This window comes from Cicer arietinum, chromosome 5, assembly GCF_000331145.2.
Source record: "Cicer arietinum cultivar CDC Frontier isolate Library 1 chromosome 5, Cicar.CDCFrontier_v2.0, whole genome shotgun sequence".
Lineage (NCBI taxonomy): Eukaryota > Viridiplantae > Streptophyta > Magnoliopsida > Fabales > Fabaceae > Cicer > Cicer arietinum.
In genome coordinates this window covers 64,483,059-64,503,649 of record NC_021164.2, presented here as the reverse complement: position 1 = coordinate 64,503,649, position 20,591 = coordinate 64,483,059, and the positions used below count along the sequence as shown (strand labels likewise).

The following is a 20,591-nucleotide window of genomic DNA, read 5'->3' as shown; positions in this document are numbered from 1 at the left end:
AATTTACAAAATATTGGACCTATAAAGCATGTTTGTAAATTTAAATTTAACCCAAAAACATATTCTTTAATCCAATCGGATAAGGTAAACAATTTCCCTCTCTTCATTTTTGTTTACTCTCTTCAATGTTTCTCCTAGCAGATTGTTAACAATGGGAAGGAACGATGAGGTCTCGTGTAGGTTAGGACTTTCACCCTGTTTCTATTTCATTTTTTTTACCTTCAATATGCTATTGCTTCTACTCACAACATGGTTACGGGTTTTGAGATAGTAGAGGGTTTTGCTTCAATATGTCTTTTTTTTTTTTTTTTTTCATCAGTCTGAGAGTGGATTCAGATTCATGCATTTAAATTGTTCACTCATGTGTTTAGATTGTTTGTAATTTTTTCCCTGATGGGTTTTAATATGGATTTTCTTTTTACTGATTTTCACAATGGATATTCTTCAGATTCATTTCATTAAATGCATGATTCCTTACAAATTATTAATTAATATCTATAATAAAAGGGTATATATTCTTTTTAAACTTTTTTAAATAAGGGGAAAATATATGATTTTAATAGGCAGAATGTCAAATGTAAGTATTTCTTATCAGGTGGTGAGCAAATGAGAACTTTTTTAATGGTTTTTGAGGCCATGACCAAGCCTGAAGAGTAACTATTGAGTTTATGGCTTAATGGAGATATGTGCATGCTTTGATGCTCCTATTTGAAATAAGAACTCACAATTGCAAATGCTTGCTTTCATAGTTTTCCTTTTTTTTCTAAAGTTTTCATAGCTTTCCATTAGTTTAAATATGTATGGAAAATTTGTCATGCATTTGTATCTATTATAAAATGAAGTTATATATATGCCATTTAAAGGCTGGAAGCTTAATTTATTGACAACTTTGTTTTGGTTTTAAAAAGGTCCTCAATTTGAATGGATACTAAGGCGGGCTTAAAGAAGGAGAATGCGTCCATACAAGGTGAAATTAATTACTTTTGCAGTTGCTATAAAGAGGGCTATCGTAAAAGTAACATTCAAATATATGTTTGAATTGAAGGTCATAACAAATTTTGTATTAGTTATCCAATGTATTTATGTAGGTGCTATCTTTATGTAGTGTTTCTTGATGATTTTGTTTGTAGTCTAAATTCACATGAACTTGATGATAGTAACGTATTGAATGTTGATGATAGTCATGTAAATGTTGGCTGTATAATGTTATTAGCATCAATGTCAAAATCAGAATATGAGGATTTTAAGGTTGTGAATAGAAGGAGGTTTAAATGCTTTTGATATTTTATCTTTTTTTCAAGGTCTTTTTCTTTCTGGATTGTTTGAGAAAATGATTGGCGAGGCATGGTTTGTGTCCGGTACGTCAGTTTCAAAGATTATGTCAAAATTGGAGGAAGTACTTCAATTGGTTAGGTTCAGTGTGAGGAAGAAAGATTGCAGGATGATCAGATGATCTCTTTAAGCAAGAGAAAGAATAAACTATTTGACTTTTCAAACATTATTCACGTATCTTTTATTGTTAGATTTTGATCTATCTTTTTTTAACAATTAATATACTACAACATTGATCCATGTTTAGATCCTACCTAAGATCTTTGAACAAAATAGATAAAATAGACAAAATTATGCCTTAAAATTAAGAAAAATAACTTTAACATAAAAATTCTCATTAGTTCAATAAAAAGTCATAAAGTTGAAAAGCAATTAATCATTACAAATGGAGGTAGTGGAACTAATGAGAGAAATTATTAAACAATTATTATTATTAATTAATTATTCAAAACCATAAAAGAAAAAACAAACTAATCAATAGAATAAGCAAAACGACGTGAATAGAAAAAATGAGTGAGCAAAACGATTAGTAAAAAAGTTAGAAAACAAGTAAGCAAAACATGATCTGTTAGGTTTTTTAATGCGAAGCCCCATTTTCGTCGTGTGTTGCACTGGTGTAAAAAACTAAGAGTCATAACATTTATTTCTTGATATTACTGTGACACTGCATTTTAACTGTGAAATTTAAATTTTTAGGGTTTTTGTTTTTATTCGTTTTAATTAATCTTGCTGTGTAATTGTGTCGGGAAAATTTCCATGAGATCTTCAATACAATAGGAACCAGCATTCCATGTTATGTAAATGTAAATTGATGTTCTCTATATCTCATTACAATTTTCATTTTCAGGTTCACTGTGGTGTTGTTAGTTGAAGCCTTAAAAATGGCATTGTGTAGTCCTTTCTTTGTCAGCAATAATGGACCTGTAACTTCCCTAAGTTCCACCTTTCTTCCTGGGACAACACTTTCATCCTTCTCTATCGATAGAAAACCTAGAACATTTAACCTGAAAAATGTCTCTGTTTCAATTTGTCGTTCTTCTCTTAAAATTGTACGTGACCGCACTCTTGATAGACATGTTATCATGAAGAACAGAATCCGGTTTGTTCAAAAGCTGAAAACTTTGCTACTTTCTAAACCAAAACATTATCTTCCAATTCACATTTTGTCCAAATGTAGGGCTTATCTTTCCCTTCACAAGCCTCGTTCCTTACTTGCTATGATCCATCGATATCCATCCATTTTCGAACCATTTACTATCCCATGGCCACCCACACCTCTCAATGCAACAAAGTTATATCCCCAACTCTGTGTTCGTTTAACTCCGGCTGCAGCCACCCTTGCAGCTGAAGAATTGAGTCTTCAATCTTCAATTTCAACAATTTTGGCAAACAAACTCCATAAACTTCTTATGTTATCTTCTTACCATCGGTTACTATTGTCAAAATTGGTTCACCTGGCTCCTGATCTTGGTCTCCCTTCTAATTTCAGATCCCGGTTGTGCAATGACCACCCAAACAAATTCAAGGTCGTGGACACTTCCTATGGCTGTGCACTTGAGCTTGTATCATGGGATAGCGACTTGGCAAAGCCTTTACCACCTCCGGTGTTCCAATCTCTTGATTTAATTGTTGACCGACCTTTGAAGTTCAAACAATTGAGACTTCGAAAGGGGCTTAATTTGAAAAGGACTCACCAGGATTTCTTGCTCAAGTTTGAAGAAGTGCCGGAAGTGTGCCCCTATACTAACCCTGCTGAGAGTTTTGCCAAGGAATCGATTGAGGCAGAAAAGAGATGTTGTGCTGTTATAAGAGAGGTTCTTGGAATGACGATTGAAAAGAGGAGTTTAATAGACCACTTGACCCATTTCAGAAAGGAGTTTGGCCTCCCAAACAAGTTGAGAAGAATGATTGTGAGGCATCCAGAATTATTTTATACGAGTATGAAAGGGCAAAGGGACTCAGTTTTCCTGGTGGAGGGGTTTGATGAGAAGGGTGACTTATTGGAGAAGGATGAGATTTTATCCTTACAAGATAAATGGATGGACTTGGCAAGGGAGTCCAAAAGAATGAGAAGAGATAGAAGGAAAGTTAGGATGGATAAAGGTATTGGCAGCTTGAGTGATGTTAATCAAAATCATGATGACAGTGACATTGATTATGATGACGATATTGGGATGGATAATTTTGAAGATGGTTATGATGATGGTTTTGAGGATATATTTGAAGACTTGGATTTTGAAGCTGAGGATTATGACCACGAAAACAATTTGTTTGCCAACAAGATTGGAGAATTTTGGACTGCAGGACCTTTTCCAATTCAAAATGGCTTGGATGGAGAACAAAAGCAACCTTGGTAGTTTTAAAGTGAAGAAGAAAACAATTCTCCTAAGTAAAGGCTGGCATGAAGTTTTGATCCGGAAAAAGGGAATGAGTGCCAACCTGCCTGTAACCATATTACAATGGAGATAATGGTCTATGCTAGACTATTGACTATAGTAAGATTTGAGTAAAAGTTAGAAAATAGAAAGTGTCGGGTCTGTCGACCCTCGACAGTGTCGAGGCATTTGTACTTGTACACTAGGTAGTTAATCCCAGCGTTTTCCGGCGAGATCCTGCTGTCCTGGTGCGGTACAATGCCTGACCGCGACGGCGTGTCCGCGACAGTGTGAAACAAGATCTCGACGAGATTTGGGCAAGATCCCGCTATCTCGGCGTAGTTAATCCCAACATTTCTCAGCGAGATCCGGCTATTAGTTTTTCCTTTGTTTTATTGTTTCTACTTTCACCTAAAAAGAAGAAGTAGAATATACTAATGAAGATGATGCTTATCTTTGATTCCTATGCTAGAACATGCATTTGAGTTTTAATATTTAGTTATTTTATTACTGTGTTAAAGACTTCAATATGCATCATCTTTATTTCCTTGACTTTTGTTGGCATTTCAATGTATGTTTTGACTAAGAGTAAGACTTGTAAATTCTTATTACTAATTATTAATGTTTCAGAGTTTGAGTTATTTGTTAATTTTGCATTAAATATAGATTTATATAATATTATTCATGTAATTTGTTAAAAAAAGTAGCAATTATCCCGCCTATCCCGAAAAGCGCTATCGCGCTATCCCACTTTTGGGGTTGGCCGCGACGCACAGCTATCTGGATTAACTACCTAGCTTGTACATATTGAAAGTTCCATCACTCATTATTATGGTATTAGAATGCTAGCCAACATTTTTTTTCAATATATTTTTATAACATAGCATATCTAAGAATAGTGATTTTGTAAATAAGTTGTGACTCTGGCTTTAGGGGTTATCTACAGGATCCTCTTTTTCTCCTTTCGACGATGCAATGCCTCTGATTCCAACTGTTGTTTTAAGGTCAGTTTACATTGTCATAAGAATGATCTTTAGCAACAATATCTTGAATTTTTTTAACCTCATAAGCTAAGACTTTCTTTTTATTCAAATTTCAAACCATGGCAAATGCTTTTGTTTCTTCTAATGTTTTAAAAATTATGTTTTCTTATTTCTAACTCCGTTTTTTTTTACGTGGTTTGATGGAATAAGAAACAGTCTTGAAGCCACGATTTTGAATTCAAGGATCTATATAAATATCACGTGTATAAGTTCAAGTATGACTTGAATGAGACAATTCTTATGTTGTAATAGTACTATTTTATTGTCACCTGTATCCCTAAAATGTTGGTTATTGCATATCCAACCCTCCATGTTTGTTCGACTTTTTATCAGATCCTAACTTTTTAGAAATATCATGGACTAGGAGGAGATCTAATGGTCTAAGATAAGGATAGTGTCTCCTTTGACCGCACAAGAGAGGTTGCATATCCACGAGTTCTTTATGTTTTGGTAAAGATCCAATATAGAAAGTCTTTGAATCAAGGGATGCTATTGTGATTCCACAGTACCTTAATAGATGTTTGACCCTTAAATTGTTTTGATTTATGGTCTTAAAGCTTACAGGTTGATAAGAAATTTTAGGAATTATTTGCTAACTGTTTATGCTACAAAAAGTACATGTTTTACAGTTTTTAATTTTTTTTTTTATCATGCTATCAAGGAATGATTTCTCAAGTATACAAGTTTTTATTTTTATATAAGAAAATTTTAGTGGTTAAGTAGTTGGTGCAAATGGTGAAAAATTATTATCAATACTTTTTCGGTGCCCTTTAGCTTACCAACCGAACCACCTACGTGAGACAAAATTAACAAATTTTTACTTTCTCGTAATACATTTTTCTATACTTATGGTGCCTTCCTGAAGTTAGAGCGGAAAGTGGTCAGTGTAAATAGTATATGATCATTGTTGTTTACCATCTTCTCATTCTCTAGGATCTTCGTACTGAGTAGTACTGATTATGATTTGTACACCAAAGTTAAAATTGTTGCAGCTTTTTCCCAACCCAGTCAGACAGATAACATCAGGTAATGCAGGAGAATACATATTCCATGATGGGTCTGTTGATAACAGTATGGGAGCAGAAGCTTTTGTTCATCCATTGGCACAACACGGAGTTTCCTTGCATTTTGCTTCTAAAGAGTAAATTGCTTCTCTCCTGAACCTGGACTTTTGATTCCAGTTGCTATGGAAACTGTTAAAGGAATAATTTTGCTATGTAATTTTTTAATCTATATGATATGATTCAAGGCCAGGTCAGTTAGGCAGTTGAAGCATGTCAGAAAGTAATTGCAACTTGATATATTCAATTTTTATGTGGATTATAAGAGCTCCTCTATGGTTAAATTTAATAATTTAAGGGAGTTTGGTACTTGGAGGATTCTTTGATGTGTTATGTATTACTCATCGCATTTTACTTAAACGATGTGATTTTTCCTAGTCTCTATTGGCTTAGTTTTACACCTCCGCTGCACATCTCTCTAGGTGGGTCTTGAATCATTACAAGTGGATTGTATGGAAACTGGCATGCTAGGAGAGATGCTATCCAGCTAGATGTTCTGGAAAATTTCTGAGTGTATCAAATGTTCTTGAGGAGCTGAAGTACAGATATGCAACTGCTCTTAGACAACATATTTTACGTCTATAAAATAAAACTAATGATGCATTTGGTGCATAGATATTAAAGAGAAGTTAATCATGGCCACCGGTCTACCATCAAGAAAATTCATGAAGAGGATGCACTGCCTTCTTCAATGATGACTCTGCATATCTAGTATTCACTCTGATCTCGTTCTTGAAAGTGAGACAACATTTGAGGCACAAACCAGGGAGGCAATAAAGGTTGAACTAACTGATGGATGGTAAGAATTTCAACTTGCACGCTGTAGGAATCTTTGATTTCAGAATATAAGAGGTTCCTTGGAACATAAAGTGGTTTTCTCTCGCAGGTATTCAATAAATGCCATTTTAGATGTTCCATTGTCCAAGCAACTGGCTGCTGGAAGACTGTTTGTAGGACAGAAGCTTCGGGTAATGTGCTGGCATGTATTGTTGTTTATCTTACTTTACTTGACTATAACACAGATAATATTGAATTTTCATTTCGTATTCCTTATGCAGATCTGGGGAGCAGGATTATGTGGCTGGAGTGGGCCAGTTTCACCTCTTGAGGTTTTTCGTGGATTATGATTGAGTATTTGTGTGTATGTGTATTCCTGTTGGATATTTTCCTGAATTTTTGTTCTAATTTTAGGTCCATCAACGGTTAGTTTATTGCTTCACATAAATGGAACATATAGAACTCATTGGGCAGAGCAGTTAGGATTTTGTAAGCATATTTTAGTTTGTGTATGTCATTCTTTTTAAGTTATAGAGAAAATTAGCATCTTGTTCCTTGAGCTTATCTTCCTGAACCAATCTGTAGGTAAAGTTGCTGGTCCACCTTTGGCTTTCAGGTGCATAAAAAGCAATGGTGGTATAGTACCTCTAATGTTGGCTAGAATTACCCGCATATATCCTATTCTTTACAAGGAAAGGTAACTTAAAACTTATTATGCGTGTTTTACTTGAAATATGTATAGTAAATTTCACTTACGAACTGTTTTCCTTATTAGGTTAAGCAGTGGTCGATCTGTTGTCATATCAGAGAGGATGGAAAATAAAATGATAGAGCTGCACATTGACGTAGCTAAAAGTTAACTGGTCTTTGAAGAATTAAAAATGTAAATTTTATCAAAATGATATTATTTTCTATGCAGTTTTTGGTGTAGCTTGTAAAAAATAATAGTTGCAGAGTTATTGATATCTAAGAAACTGTTGACACCCAAAATAGTTGGGTGACGCTAAACGACCACTGATAATTTTACCAAACAGCAGTAAATAAATATTTATATAAGTTTACAAGTGGATATATACACTTCTATATAATCATATAGAGCACTGTTAAATAGGACGAAGTATTATTCACAAGAATGGCAGAATGTGTATGTATAATGTTATTAAAAAAGTTAAAGTTATTAAGTGCAGTTTTAATAGAAATCATGGGCGATGGTTGATGATAATTTACTGTTTACAATAATCTACGTTTAACATCAAACATTATTCTAATTCATAATATGAGACATGTGTTAAATAATACTGAAACTACTTAGTTTTACACAAATTCAACAAAGCAACATTTGAGAACGTACTTAATGTACCCAACACTAATATTAACCAATGACTTAACATGTTCTGCAAGACTGGAGAGGCTTGGATTACTCGGATAATGATAAATGAGATGAACCCTTCTTGCAGGTAGGCACGTTTTGATGTTTGTTTATGTAACAATGAAGATGAGTGACCTTTAATTAGAACATGGTATTTAACAATAACGTGATTGATTACACAATTAAATTATTGTTTAACAATTTTATTTTAAAGAATGTAATTAGTAGTTAATTTATAAGTTATTTTGACACGTATAATAATATCTTGAAAGCAATTTATAAATAATTCTCTTTTGTTGAATTTCTAAGTTTGAAAATGAACGAAAGAAATTGAATGTATTTTGTATCTCTCACTCAACAAAATAATCAAAATAGTTAATGAAAGATATAGCTTACTATCAAATTATTCAAACCGTTATAACATCAAAGACTAAATTAACATTTTAATATTTTAAGAACTAATTTAATTTTTTTTTAGTCAAGAGATAAAAAAAAATGACACCATCTTATACTTTAATGGATAAAATGATAATTTACTCTTAAGTTAATTTTTAACTAAATTTTATTTGGGTTTGCAACATCATAACATTCACATTTGACTCCTCCTCTACAGTGAATAATTTCACTTTAAAGAATTAAGTAAATAATATTAACTATTAATATTAAACGGTTAATACTATTTTGTAGATGCATGACCATTTATGAGAAAAATTAAATGATTATTTTGATACAATTAAATAACCAAATTATATTTTGCCTATTTGTTAATAATACCTACCGGCCATTCAAAGGATAGTGATCAATACCAAACATATCGTTTCCTCCTATTGAGGTTTCCAACAAGATGTATTAAACCACTTACGCGACGAACCTATTGAGGTTGTCAACTAGATAAATGTTTCCCCTCAGTACTAGAAATTCATTTCTCGTTCTAGTAACCAACACCAAAATAGTTAAATCAGAAACCAAAATGATCCAAACCACTAGAGCAAGTTTGCATATCAGCGAGGCATTAGCACAAGATGGGTAGAGGAAACAGCTGATTCAAAACAAGTAATGTATGCACAAAAGCTAGAAGTATGTGAAACACAATATTACCATGATTGATGTCATGGTAATAACAATATTTCCCACAACCTAACTGAGATTTCTTAAACAAAATTTGGGGTACGTCTTTGCCATCTAGGTTAACTGTACATCCCACATATATTTACACACTTTTACTGGTCAATCAAAATTGTATTTACTTTTCATTCTCAACAGAAGAACATGGAGGTCTTGACATTTTTATGCAATCTTGGAAGCTCTAGAATGGGGACGTTTCCCTCTGAATCAGGAGTTGAAGATACTTCTGATAAATCATCAAAATTCAGAAACTGTCCCATTTGAGCTGCAGCGTGGTGGGCATAGCATATAGGTGCCACTGAAGAAAAATTCAAGGGGAAACTAATAAAAAATATATATATTCAAACATTGTCATGCAAAAGAAAATTCTGATGGCATACCAATTGAGGTTGCATTTGTGCTCCTTTGGTTCCTAAATTAAGAAAAAATCTAGTAAGCAAGGAAATATGGGGGTAGGTCAAACATGATATATAAACAAGTGGTAGAATGCATACACGTAACACAGCGAATTGATCAAATTTTGCAAGCCATCTGGTGAGAATCCAATTTCGTCAAGCAACACGTGATAGTGTACAGGCCTAGATGTTCCCTAATGGAGAAGAAAAGGCACATTAAAGTTTAAACAGGTGAAACATCAACTGGCTGTGAGATATTTCACTGGTACCATATGCTCTACTAATGCTTGTAAAATCAATATAACAGGAAAAAGAAAGTGAGGAAACTAGAGAGGAAAACCTACAATCATTCCAGCGTGAGTACACATGTAGAAATCGTAATTTCTTGGATGCACGATTTTTGTGTCGACGACGGTCCCTGTAGAGGAAAATTTATGATAAAATGTTCCCACAAGTTTGTATATATACAGGACACGAAAGTACAATACCAGGAGGAACATTTTCCTGAGCATTAGCTTGAAACAGCTTTGTATGGTGATTCTTCTGTGCCACAATTACAGTGAACTTGGGAACATCAACCTCCTCAAGATGTTCATAGGCCTGTAATTACAACAGTTTATCGTCACCCTAGAATTAATCAGCAAAGGATGTCATTTAATAGGGTTGGTGATTCAATTAGGTTCTTCTTTAGATAAATTTTGTTTTAAAAATGCTAGTAAGAAGAAAAAGCTATATAGAAGGCTATTAGATATTTTTTCCGTGCAAAACAATTGAACCCAAATAAATGCAAGGAACAATGAACAACTAACTTCAAGGATAGGAGTAACCAATCAGATAATCAAATTGATCAACAAAAAAGGGAGGGTTGCACACAACCTTTATTATCTGGTTAAGCTCCATATTCAAAACCTGATTAAATTGTGATTCACCAACTCCATCCCTGAACAAGAAAACATATCAGAGAGTAAATAAAAACCATACAAGAGATAAAGGAATTTGAAGTGACTAAAAGTGAGTCCATTTCCAAAAAAACAACTTAAACTTCATAACCATTCATCAAATACCAGCACAACATAAACTAATAATTAGATATATCTGTAAAAATATGGTTATACTACTGTGTGCCCTTGTTCTTTGCCACCGCACGTTTTCTTTCCGGTGTGCTACCACTATCAACTCTGCATTTTTACAGCTGCACCATAACCAACATTTTTCCGTAGTACTATGCTTTTCCAGTGAGATCCACCATCCAAAACCAACAAACACCGCCGCGCAATCCTCCGGCGAGCATGACGGTGCTTTTCCCATCGCAACTGACACTACATGGGCGTCCGTCTTCTCTACGCGTGGGTCCCACGTGCCTCCACCAAATCTGTGTGTGAGAGCGCATGCACCTGTCTCCGGCCACCTTCTGCGGGTCTTTTCATGATTTGGTGATTTTTCAACAACCTCTCATCTTTCAACTCCCTCTTCCGCACTGTATTTGCTGTTATGAGAACTTAATTTTAAGAATAAGGTACCATTTGCTCAGACAATCATTTTATTCCCACCGACGATCAATCTAGTGGTGACTCTACTCCTACATATGAATCATATTCGTGGCGCGTTTTATTGCCACCGATGATCAATCCAGTGTGGCTATTTCACTCATGAATCATTAATGGTGCCTTCTCTTTTCAAACTAGTCCAACAGTTGTCAAACTTAGTTTCATTTTTTATTGTGATAAAATATTTTGATGTAACTAAGTTAAAGCATAATAAGATTTAACTTTAGGAAGAGTGTTAAAATTCAGTGTATATTATAATTATTCATTGATTGTGCAACATCCTAGGCTAATTGTTAGTAGTCCTAGTCAATACAACTTCCTAGACATTCAATGTAATTATTGCAGCATCATTATAAATAGAAAGGTGTGTGATCTCATTAGAGACACAAAAAACACATAAATTTACTCATATTTTACTGAATATCATTAGCTTCCTCGAAATTAGAATTAGACACTTAATGTATGTGTGTATTATTTGTTACTGATTTGATTAAGTAGCAAGTATAATCTAATAAATATCCAAGCACTAGAGGAATCCTCTCTTAAAAGCTAGCTATCAAGGGAAAAAAAGCAAGCCACTTAGAAACTCCATCAAGCATCTCATACTACTCAATGTGGGACTTAGGCAGCCCATAATACCCATGCAGGGCTGTCAATCAATTTGTGCAATCGGAAAATTGGCACAGAGCTTCAAATTTTTGTATAGTATACTCCAACCTTTGAAAAATTGCATTAACATCCTTAATTTTGTACACTTAACACTCTAAAATTTCATATTTGTACCTATACCTAGAATAAATACTCAGTTTCAGCGGCTACAGCCTACCAGGCGCCACCACCGATCACCCCAAATGTTAGAATCTTGATGTTAGGGTTTTGTGATTTTCGGGTCTAATTTTTAGATTTGAACAAGACCTCCAAAAACATTAAGACAACCCAGTACCCAAGTCCCTATCATTGCACGACCCTGAGAATCGACATTTTGGCATTGGCATTGGCATTGTAGAACATTTTACTCTGTCTTTGCTAGTTGCACTGGATGATTCCCTATAACTCTCTTAAGGTGGGAAAGTTAGAACACCGGATGCTGTTTAGCTGTATCTAGCACCAATAGCTTATAAGCCATCACCTCACCAAATGTCATAAATAGAGATTTTACACACTAATTAACCCACATAGATATCATATAACACCCTCATTTAATTTTAGTTGATTAGGGCTTAACCTTGTTTTAGATAACTGCACATGTAACAATGGAAAGCTTTTTTTTTTTGTGTTTTCCCTATTTCTTAAACAGATTTTCCAAAACAGGAAACAATGGAGAGTATTACAAATAAAAATAATTAATAGGAAACTAAAACAGATAACTTTTTTTTGGGGTATATAAAACAGATAACTTTTCTCAAACCATATATGCCCTTAATTCTAGAACATGCACAGAAGAATCATCTCTCGCATAATTCACCCACAACATTACAAAATGTTCTCAAATGAAAAAAGTGGAGAAGAAACTTCAGCTATTTCCGTGTAATAAATACAAATATGTTACCATGCATTGATATTTTCTTGATATTATAATAGACATTATCAAAAATATCGTAGTTACATAACATCTGGCCTACAAACAGCTAGTTCACCTAACAAACATACATGACTGGATATCAAACAAACTTAACAGTGATAGAATGAAACCTGAAGAGAATAATTTGAGTTGGTTTGCATCCATTACTTGAACTATAGAAATCTAGAAGCAATTCCCTGCAAGGAAATATCATTTAAATGTTCGATATGTCTCCATACATGTACACATCACATCTACAGTGCTCATGTGTGTTGCAGTCTGCAGAACTTCTAGAAAACTATAGCATAATTATGTTAACTTCTAGAACATTCCAACTCTGTGATTGTTCTCTTAGATAAATGTCAAATAGTTAGGGATACGTAAGATTCTGTTGAGTCTCATAAGTGGATTGCTTAACAAGCTGAAACTCAGGTATAAACACTGCTGTAGAATATATACTCTACACACAAAAGTTACTAAGTTAGAAATCAATTTCAAAAAGCATTAAATTTTCACTTTCAATTTCTCTCTATTTCATTAAAATCTTAGTTTCTATCACGGTATCTAGAGTTTGATAAAGCTCATAGCCATGGTTTAAAATTTGCAGGGAATTGGGAGGACTATAGTTTCATACACATACTAATTGCATATTAATCACAATGCAGTAAAATATAGTGCATAGGAAGCAACTACCCCGTCAAATATTAATCGCATCAGTTATACACTTTACTAAAAACAGTCAAATGGTCAAAAAGAATTAAAATTACAAGGGAAATGATATTAAAAAATGGCTAATATGAACCAATTAGATATTGTCCTCTTTATTGATCAGCACATCCCAAGTCCCGTGAAGGATTGTCTTCATTTAACTAATGCATGGAATGGTTGGTTTGCAAGTTTTATGGTTCTTTTGCAAGTTTCAAAATGTTGAGCATTATATCTAGACATGAGATCTTAAATTGGCTAGTTCAAAATTAGATGAAATTTGGGATACTTTTTTTGTTTGCATTTTCCACTAATAAATACAAAACAGCGATAGTTCAATATATTTACTCAATCAAACCTGATAATGCCATCATCATTCCCATTATCCAAAGGTTTGAATAGAGCATCAATCATCTCTGCCTTAGGTGACTGTGTTCTCACAGATGCTCTATACCTTGAAATTAGAGGCCAACATCGAGATCCAACAACCTACAATCCAACATTATAAATCAGAATGTGCTGTAGAGATGACCAAAAAACAAAACACCTTGTGGTGCAAGGCCAATATAGCATTGTGATTGTTTGTTTACAACAAAAATAGGGGGGAAAAAACAAAACATGAATAGGCTTACAGCTGCTATTGATGGAATATCTGATTGGCCAGGGGAACCATGAGAGACATCCATCCCTAAAATCATTGTTGGGGTATCTTTAATCAAGGGAAGATGCCCAGAATGCTCTAGTGCCAGCAAAGAATTTATTCCTCCAAGCTTATATGAGATTATAAGTACAAATTTTTTAAAATTATGCATAATATTATCCAGTCAAATTAAGGTAGATGCTATGCATTTAAATATATCATGGTTGTAAAGTAGTAGTTTACCTTAGAATTGATTTTAAGAAGTACATTAGTAAGGTATTGATCAGTGATCTTGAGAGGGGAAATGCACTGTGTGACAACACCAACTTCACTCAGGCACTTCTTTTTCCAAGGCCCTAAAATTTGCAAAGAACACAAGGTGAATAAAAATATCAAAATAAAGGAAGCCTTGGAAAGTTTTGCTGTAAAAAATACCATAGATGTCACAGTTTTTCCTCTCTGGCAAGACACAAAGAATCAAGTCGGGTTCTTTAGTAAGTTTTGATGACAGCAGGTCAAACATCTTTTCAACCCTTGCAACAGGGTTAGATTTTCTCATTAGTGCTTCTTCCTCTATTAAAGAATATGGCCGTTCAATATTCTGTGAAAATACTTAGGTACATGAGTCAATCAATCAAATGAATAATAAGATGACAGATATGTATACTATGACACCTTAGAAAATGTATAATACATACAATTCCCTTGCTCATTCCACATTTGATCAGCTCTCTTGTTAAGTAACTAGTATCACAACGTGCCGAAAAGTTGACAACAGCCCAATAATCAATATGTGATGGTCGTAGAAGTGTCTGTAAAAAGGGAATATAGAACCATCAACTACTGAACTAGTCAATTAAAATTGAGACAAGTCTTAAGAAAGAGGAATCCTTGAATACTTTCTGAATGTGAAAGAATAATGCAATACCTTCTTATTAAAGTTCCACCTTCCATTATTGGGGAAGCAGTCCTCATTCTTACCTACCTTCAACTGTGTCTCAAAGAAAATTGTATTAGAGTGCATTTATTTCTCAATTATTTGAATCAAACCAACTCCTTTACACCTCTTTCACTGTTATTTTTCTCTCTCTGGCTCCCCGGTGCACACAAAAATGTGAACAATATTGCAAGTTGATGCTTACCTTTGGCGTCTCAAGAACTCGACCTTCAACTGGAGTAAATTGCTTGTCGACAGAAATGCCACATGCCGCAAGAACAGCATCATCATCGTAGCAAGAATTTCCTATAGCCTGTAAATTTAATGAGTTTTAATATATCATCATTAAGAAAACCGACACAAATACAAATATCTATAACCATACATTTGTCAGAATTTTGATTCTTTCATGAGGCTTCTGGCGTGATTTTTCTACTAAAGATGTTCTTTGGACAGGTGATAATGCCTTTGTATACCGCTGGAGGGGAACAAGTGAACATAGCTACTCCAAAAGGATACAGGAGGAGAAATAATTAGCAGATGTAACTGTTCCAAAGGAAAAAACAAGAACATGGTCCATTCGGGCATAGAATTGAACAAACCTCCAGGGGAAAAAAGATGGGCCGATTTGGCTTCCCAACATCAAGACACGGAAGGTAAGCAGAAGAGATCAGCTCAATGCCGCGGTGTTCAGAAAAATACTCATATACAGTAACATCCACTGTCTGCTCCCCATTATTGTTTTCTCCATTTTTTAACTTCATACTAAAACTGCCGAAGAGCTAAAAGTTTATGTGTTTTTCCAGTCATGAAATACATAACCTTTTTGTTTTCCCTTTACCTTAGATTTAAAGTTTAAAGAATAAACACTTGACCTTCAAAAAACAAAGCGCTTACAGTTGTTGAATGCAGGGTTTCTCACTCAAGCCAGAAATTTTAAATTCTTGATTGCGATGACTAGCACGTATCCTTAAATTTTTAAGCATTCTTTTCGCCTACAGAATATCCAGAAAGAAAAATGCCTTTCAGAAAATTACTACTGCTGAGTCGTGAACTTTATTTAGTTGTTTGTCACCTTTGCCCAGTCAATATAACGAGGCTCCTTCACATTCTGGTTGGATAGGAGAAAATCAATTACAGGTCCAGGTTTTACGATCATTGTTGTGGATACATCTGAAATAAATACGTGAAAAACATAAATGAGAAAATAATACAACTTTGTGATGACGAAGTTTCAAGATAAGTATGATAGCATTCCTACCCATATTAAGAGACAATCCTCCCTGTGTAAGACGAAAACTGGAATGAAAACCCCGAACTCCTGTTACTCCACCTCCAACATCGATGAAATTCCTTGAGTCATCATGAAAAAAAGATTGCCTTACCAAGAGACACCCTCTTTCCACACAGAGGACAGGGTTCAACTATGTTAGATCATGCACTTAATGATTAAATCTCATACACCACAATTTCAAGATACTACTTTAATTTTATCCTTACAGAATGTGCGGATACCTGTTAGCTGCCCGCTGCCTCAGCACAACATCAAGCACCCTCAATGCATCCTGAGAATTAGCATGTGACTCAGAGCAATGGACTCCAAGGGTATTTTGGCAGCATAACTTATCTCCACCGTGAATGTCTTTGACTGAAAAGAACGTTTTGACCTTTTATTTTCCTCAGGAGGGCTTCCATTAGCACCAGGACTCTCAGTACTACTGCTATAGTTTGAATGCAGTATAAGCTTCAAGACTAGAAAACAAGGCAAAACAAAGACAAACATATAGAGAACTTACCACTTTGCAAATGATTGCTCAAGTAATAATTTAAACTCAAATTTATTATGTGGAAGAGGACCCACTGTGTACAAAGTTCCTGCTCCATCATACGCTAAGCTTTTTCCACCAAGTTCAGAAGAATATGTTGGGTGAAGCCTATCAATCAGTTTTCTCCCAATGCCCTTGCTTTCTACGGCACTTTTATCTTCCGAAGTGATAGTAACCTGAAATCCTTCAATAAGCCAAAGCCATATAAGGGAAATTGAAAGGACAGAATCACTTGACATACACTATACTGGAAAAAGGTTGCATCTGTAGCATCAGCGGCAACTTTGAAGAGATTTACAAGCAAAGGTATGCGTTTTCCTGTGGTCCCAACACTAGGCCTACTGATAATAGAATAGGAAGAGCGAGCTATTTGTTCTGTTTCTATATTAGGCATCACATCAGGAGGTGATGGAGGTAAATCTGTTGGCTTGGCAGCTTCTTCTATCCCAGGTAAATTCACCGTCATATTTCCTTTTGCTACAAATGTCATTTTAAAACATCAATTGGGAAAAGAAAAGACTATTTGAAAGCCAAAAACTACAGATATATAAGTTACAGTTTCAAGAGATTCTTCAACAATGTGGCCCAGTTGTAAGATTTTCATTGAAAAAAAAAGGTTGAAACTTTTTCCACAAAAAAGCAAGTCAAATGCTAGTTTGATCCATATGAAACAAGCACTGTCTAAAAGTTCTCTACAAGAACTCGTTGTTATTGCTGAAGATCATGGCAATCAAACACCATTGCATGGCCAACAACAAGAAGCAAATGTACTATTTCAGTAAAAGATAGTGTAGTATACCAATTATGATACTCAGTTGGAGTAATAACAGAAGAAAAGAAACAGTGTTTCTACAAAGCACCTCGTCTATATGCAATCAATAAAGAAAAAGATTGCACAAATTGGCTTCTGCAGCTCCTGTTTTTAGTGTTGAACACAGTTGCTGTATTTTCACTTTCAACCATACATTACTGATAATTGATAAGTAATTATTACTGTACTAGTACTGCCAAATTAACTGAACAAAAATGGATTTAAATTTATATGGGTTAGTGTGATAGTTCCATTTAAAATTTCATTTAAAATTTCATTTAAAATGGAAATAACCTTGAGATGTGGAAACCTTGACCACCTATTCAAAAAACCACAGGATAAAATGGAGCCCGCTTAAAAGAAGTTGGAAAATTGCTCTTGCCAGCTTGGTTCAAGTTCAACTCCATGCAAATCACACTCGTACGGCCAACATGGATTGAAGGTGCTGATTTTGTGCTTGTTGTCTAAAATTGAATAAACAGCAACAGGCCAATAAAAGTCAATAACGACAGTAAAATCTAAGCCAAATACACTTCAAACATAGAAGCATAGATAAGTAGGGCTTTGAAATGTAAAGCATACTAAACAAAAAAGGCATGAATTATTCACATTTCAATAGCTCAACCTAAACAAATTTCTGAAGATTTGGAAATGCATAGGTTAAAATAATGGTTTAGAGAAAAATTAGGAAGATTCTTAAAGAGAAAACAGTGATTAAAGGAAAATAGGGAAATGCAAAATGAGAAAACCCGTAAGATTAGAAGGTCGCAGAAAATAAGAAGATGCAATACAAACAGTGGATTTCCAGAAAGACAGTGAGTGTAATAATGTATACCGAATTTAAACAAAAAAAAAGGTGATAATGAATTATATATATATATATATGGAGAAAAAGAAGAAATTGTTGAATTAATGAGTTAAAGATCAAAGTAAAGAAGAGGGTATCGTACCGAGAAGAGGTAGCAATGCAATTGTAGGGTTGGGTTTTGGAATTTCGAAATGGAACGGACTCATCATTCTTTCTTACTACTACTCTTCATAGTGTGCTGTGCGTTTAGGGACCTAAAAAGAGAGGGAAAAAATGCCTTCACTTCTTCCCTACCACCTTACCCCTAATAAAAGGCTAAAAATCTAAAATCATACATTCTTATAATAATGTAAAAGTAAATTAAATAATATATTTGAATTTAAAAAATATATTTAGAAGTAAATCACAATTATATTTCAGTATAATTTTAGATATATTTATGGTAAAAGTAAAATATATATAATGATTTAACGGTTGTGATTGATTTACAATGTAAAGAATTTTTCTGTTCATAGTGTATATGTCTAATATATATTTTTTAGTTGTTTTAATCTCAATTACATTAGCTTCAACTTTATTCTCAGTTTTCACATGATAGTTGATAAAGTGGCTTGATTTAATAGTTGACAGACATTTGAAGTTCAATTAATTGAGACTTCGAAAGGGGCTTAATTTAAAGATGATTCACTGAGATTTCTTGCTCTTATTTCAAAAAGTGTCAGAAGTGTGCCTTATACGAACCCCGCTGAGAGTTTTGTCAAGGAATCAATTGAGGCAAAAAGAGATGTTGTGTTGTTATAAGAGAGGTTCTTATAGTGACTATTTAAAAAATTATTTTAATAGACCATTTGACCTATTTCAAAAAAGAGTTTGGCCTCCCAAACATGTTGAGAAGAATGACCATGAGGCATCCATAATTATTTTATAGGAGTAAGAAATAGAAAATGGACTCAATTTTCTTGGTGGAGGAGTTTGATGAGAAGGATTATTTATTGGAGAAAGATGAGATTTTATCCATACAAGATAATGGATGGACTTGGCGAGGGAGTCCAAGCGAATGAGAAGATATAGAAGAAAAACTAGGATGGATAAAGGTATAGACAGCTTGAGTTATGTTAATCAAAATCATGATCACAATAACATTGATTATGACGACGGTATTGAGATTGATATTTTTGAAGATGATTATGATGATGGGTTTGAGGATATATTTGAAGACTTGAATTTTGAAGTTGAGGATTATGACCACATAAACAATTTGTTTACCAACAAGATTGGAGAATTTTAGATTGCATAACCTTTTCCAATTCAAAATTGTTGGATGGATAATAGAAGCAACCTCGTTAGTTTTCAAAGTGAAGAAGAATGCAATTCTCCTAAGTTAAGTAAAAGTTGGCATGAAGTTTAGATTCGACTAAAGGGAATGAATGTCAACATGTCCGTAACCATATTATAATGGAGATAATGCTAAGTGTTGGACTATTGACTATATTAAGATTTGAGTAAAAGTTGGAAAATAGTGTCGAGTCTGTCGACCTTTGACATTGTCGAGGCATTCATACTTGTACTTAATTGAAAGTTTCACCACTCGTTATTATTGTATTTAGAACGCTAGCTAACATTTTTTTTCTCCAATATATTTGTATAACTCAGCATATCTAAGAATAGTGATTGTGTAAATAAATTGTGACTCTAGCTTTAGGGGATATTTATAAGCTCCTATTTTTTTTTTCTTTTGATGATGTAATGTCTCTTATTCTAGCTGTTGTTTTGAGGTTAGTTTACTTTATCGTAAGAACTATCTTTAGCAACAATATCTTGATATTTTTTAGCCTCGTAAGGTAAGACTTTCTTTTTATTCAAACCATGACAAGTACTTTTGTTTCTCCTAATATTTTAAAGGTTTAACTACAATTTTGGTTTCTCTATTATTGTCAATTCACGAATTTTTTAACTAAAAAATGACGATTTTTCATATTTTTAAGGATGCGACATATAATTCTATGATATAGAACAGTCTAGATGCATTAACTATTCATATGTCATTAATTAAATTAAAAATATAAAAAATTTCAAAAGTTGAAATCTAAGTTTTCATGGCATTTTGTTCCAATTTAATGGATGTTAATAATTCTACATCATCATATTATATGTCACGTTATTTAAAATATCTCATACGATCATTTTTTAGTTAAAAAATCAAATAAATTGACCAAAACTGTCGACTTTTAAAATAGAGGAACTAATTTTGTGAATCAGTAAAAATATGGGACTAAAAC

At 33.8% G+C, this 20,591-nt stretch overlaps 1 protein-coding gene and 1 pseudogene across 7 annotated transcripts; one reads left to right on the top strand and one right to left on the bottom strand.

Moving 5' to 3' along the window:
* Positions 1-19: 19 nt before the first annotated feature.
* On the top strand, positions 20-7,659 carry LOC101496551 (protein WHAT'S THIS FACTOR 1, chloroplastic). Of its 7 annotated transcripts, none has more exons than XM_012716345.3 (11): positions 22-180; positions 909-967; positions 2,180-3,827; positions 4,654-4,711; positions 5,786-5,891; positions 6,234-6,610; positions 6,698-6,779; positions 6,870-6,920; positions 7,003-7,077; positions 7,174-7,285; positions 7,364-7,659. In XM_012716345.3, exon 3 carries the CDS (start codon positions 2,214-2,216, stop codon positions 3,687-3,689), a length of 1,476 nt encoding a protein of 491 aa, XP_012571799.1. In that variant the 5' UTR covers positions 22-180; positions 909-967; positions 2,180-2,213; the 3' UTR covers positions 3,690-3,827; positions 4,654-4,711; positions 5,786-5,891; positions 6,234-6,610; positions 6,698-6,779; positions 6,870-6,920; positions 7,003-7,077; positions 7,174-7,285; positions 7,364-7,659. The 7 variants fall into 7 exon arrangements, with proteins under 7 accessions (XP_027190829.1, XP_012571799.1, XP_027190831.1 ...); XM_027335030.2 differs by having other exon boundaries at positions 4,641-4,711; XM_012716344.3 differs by having other exon boundaries at positions 4,654-5,891.
* A 1,325-nt stretch (positions 7,660-8,984) lies between these two features.
* On the bottom strand, positions 8,985-18,614 carry LOC101496222 (protein argonaute 16-like; annotated as a pseudogene).
* Between the last annotated feature and the right edge of the window lie 1,977 nt (positions 18,615-20,591).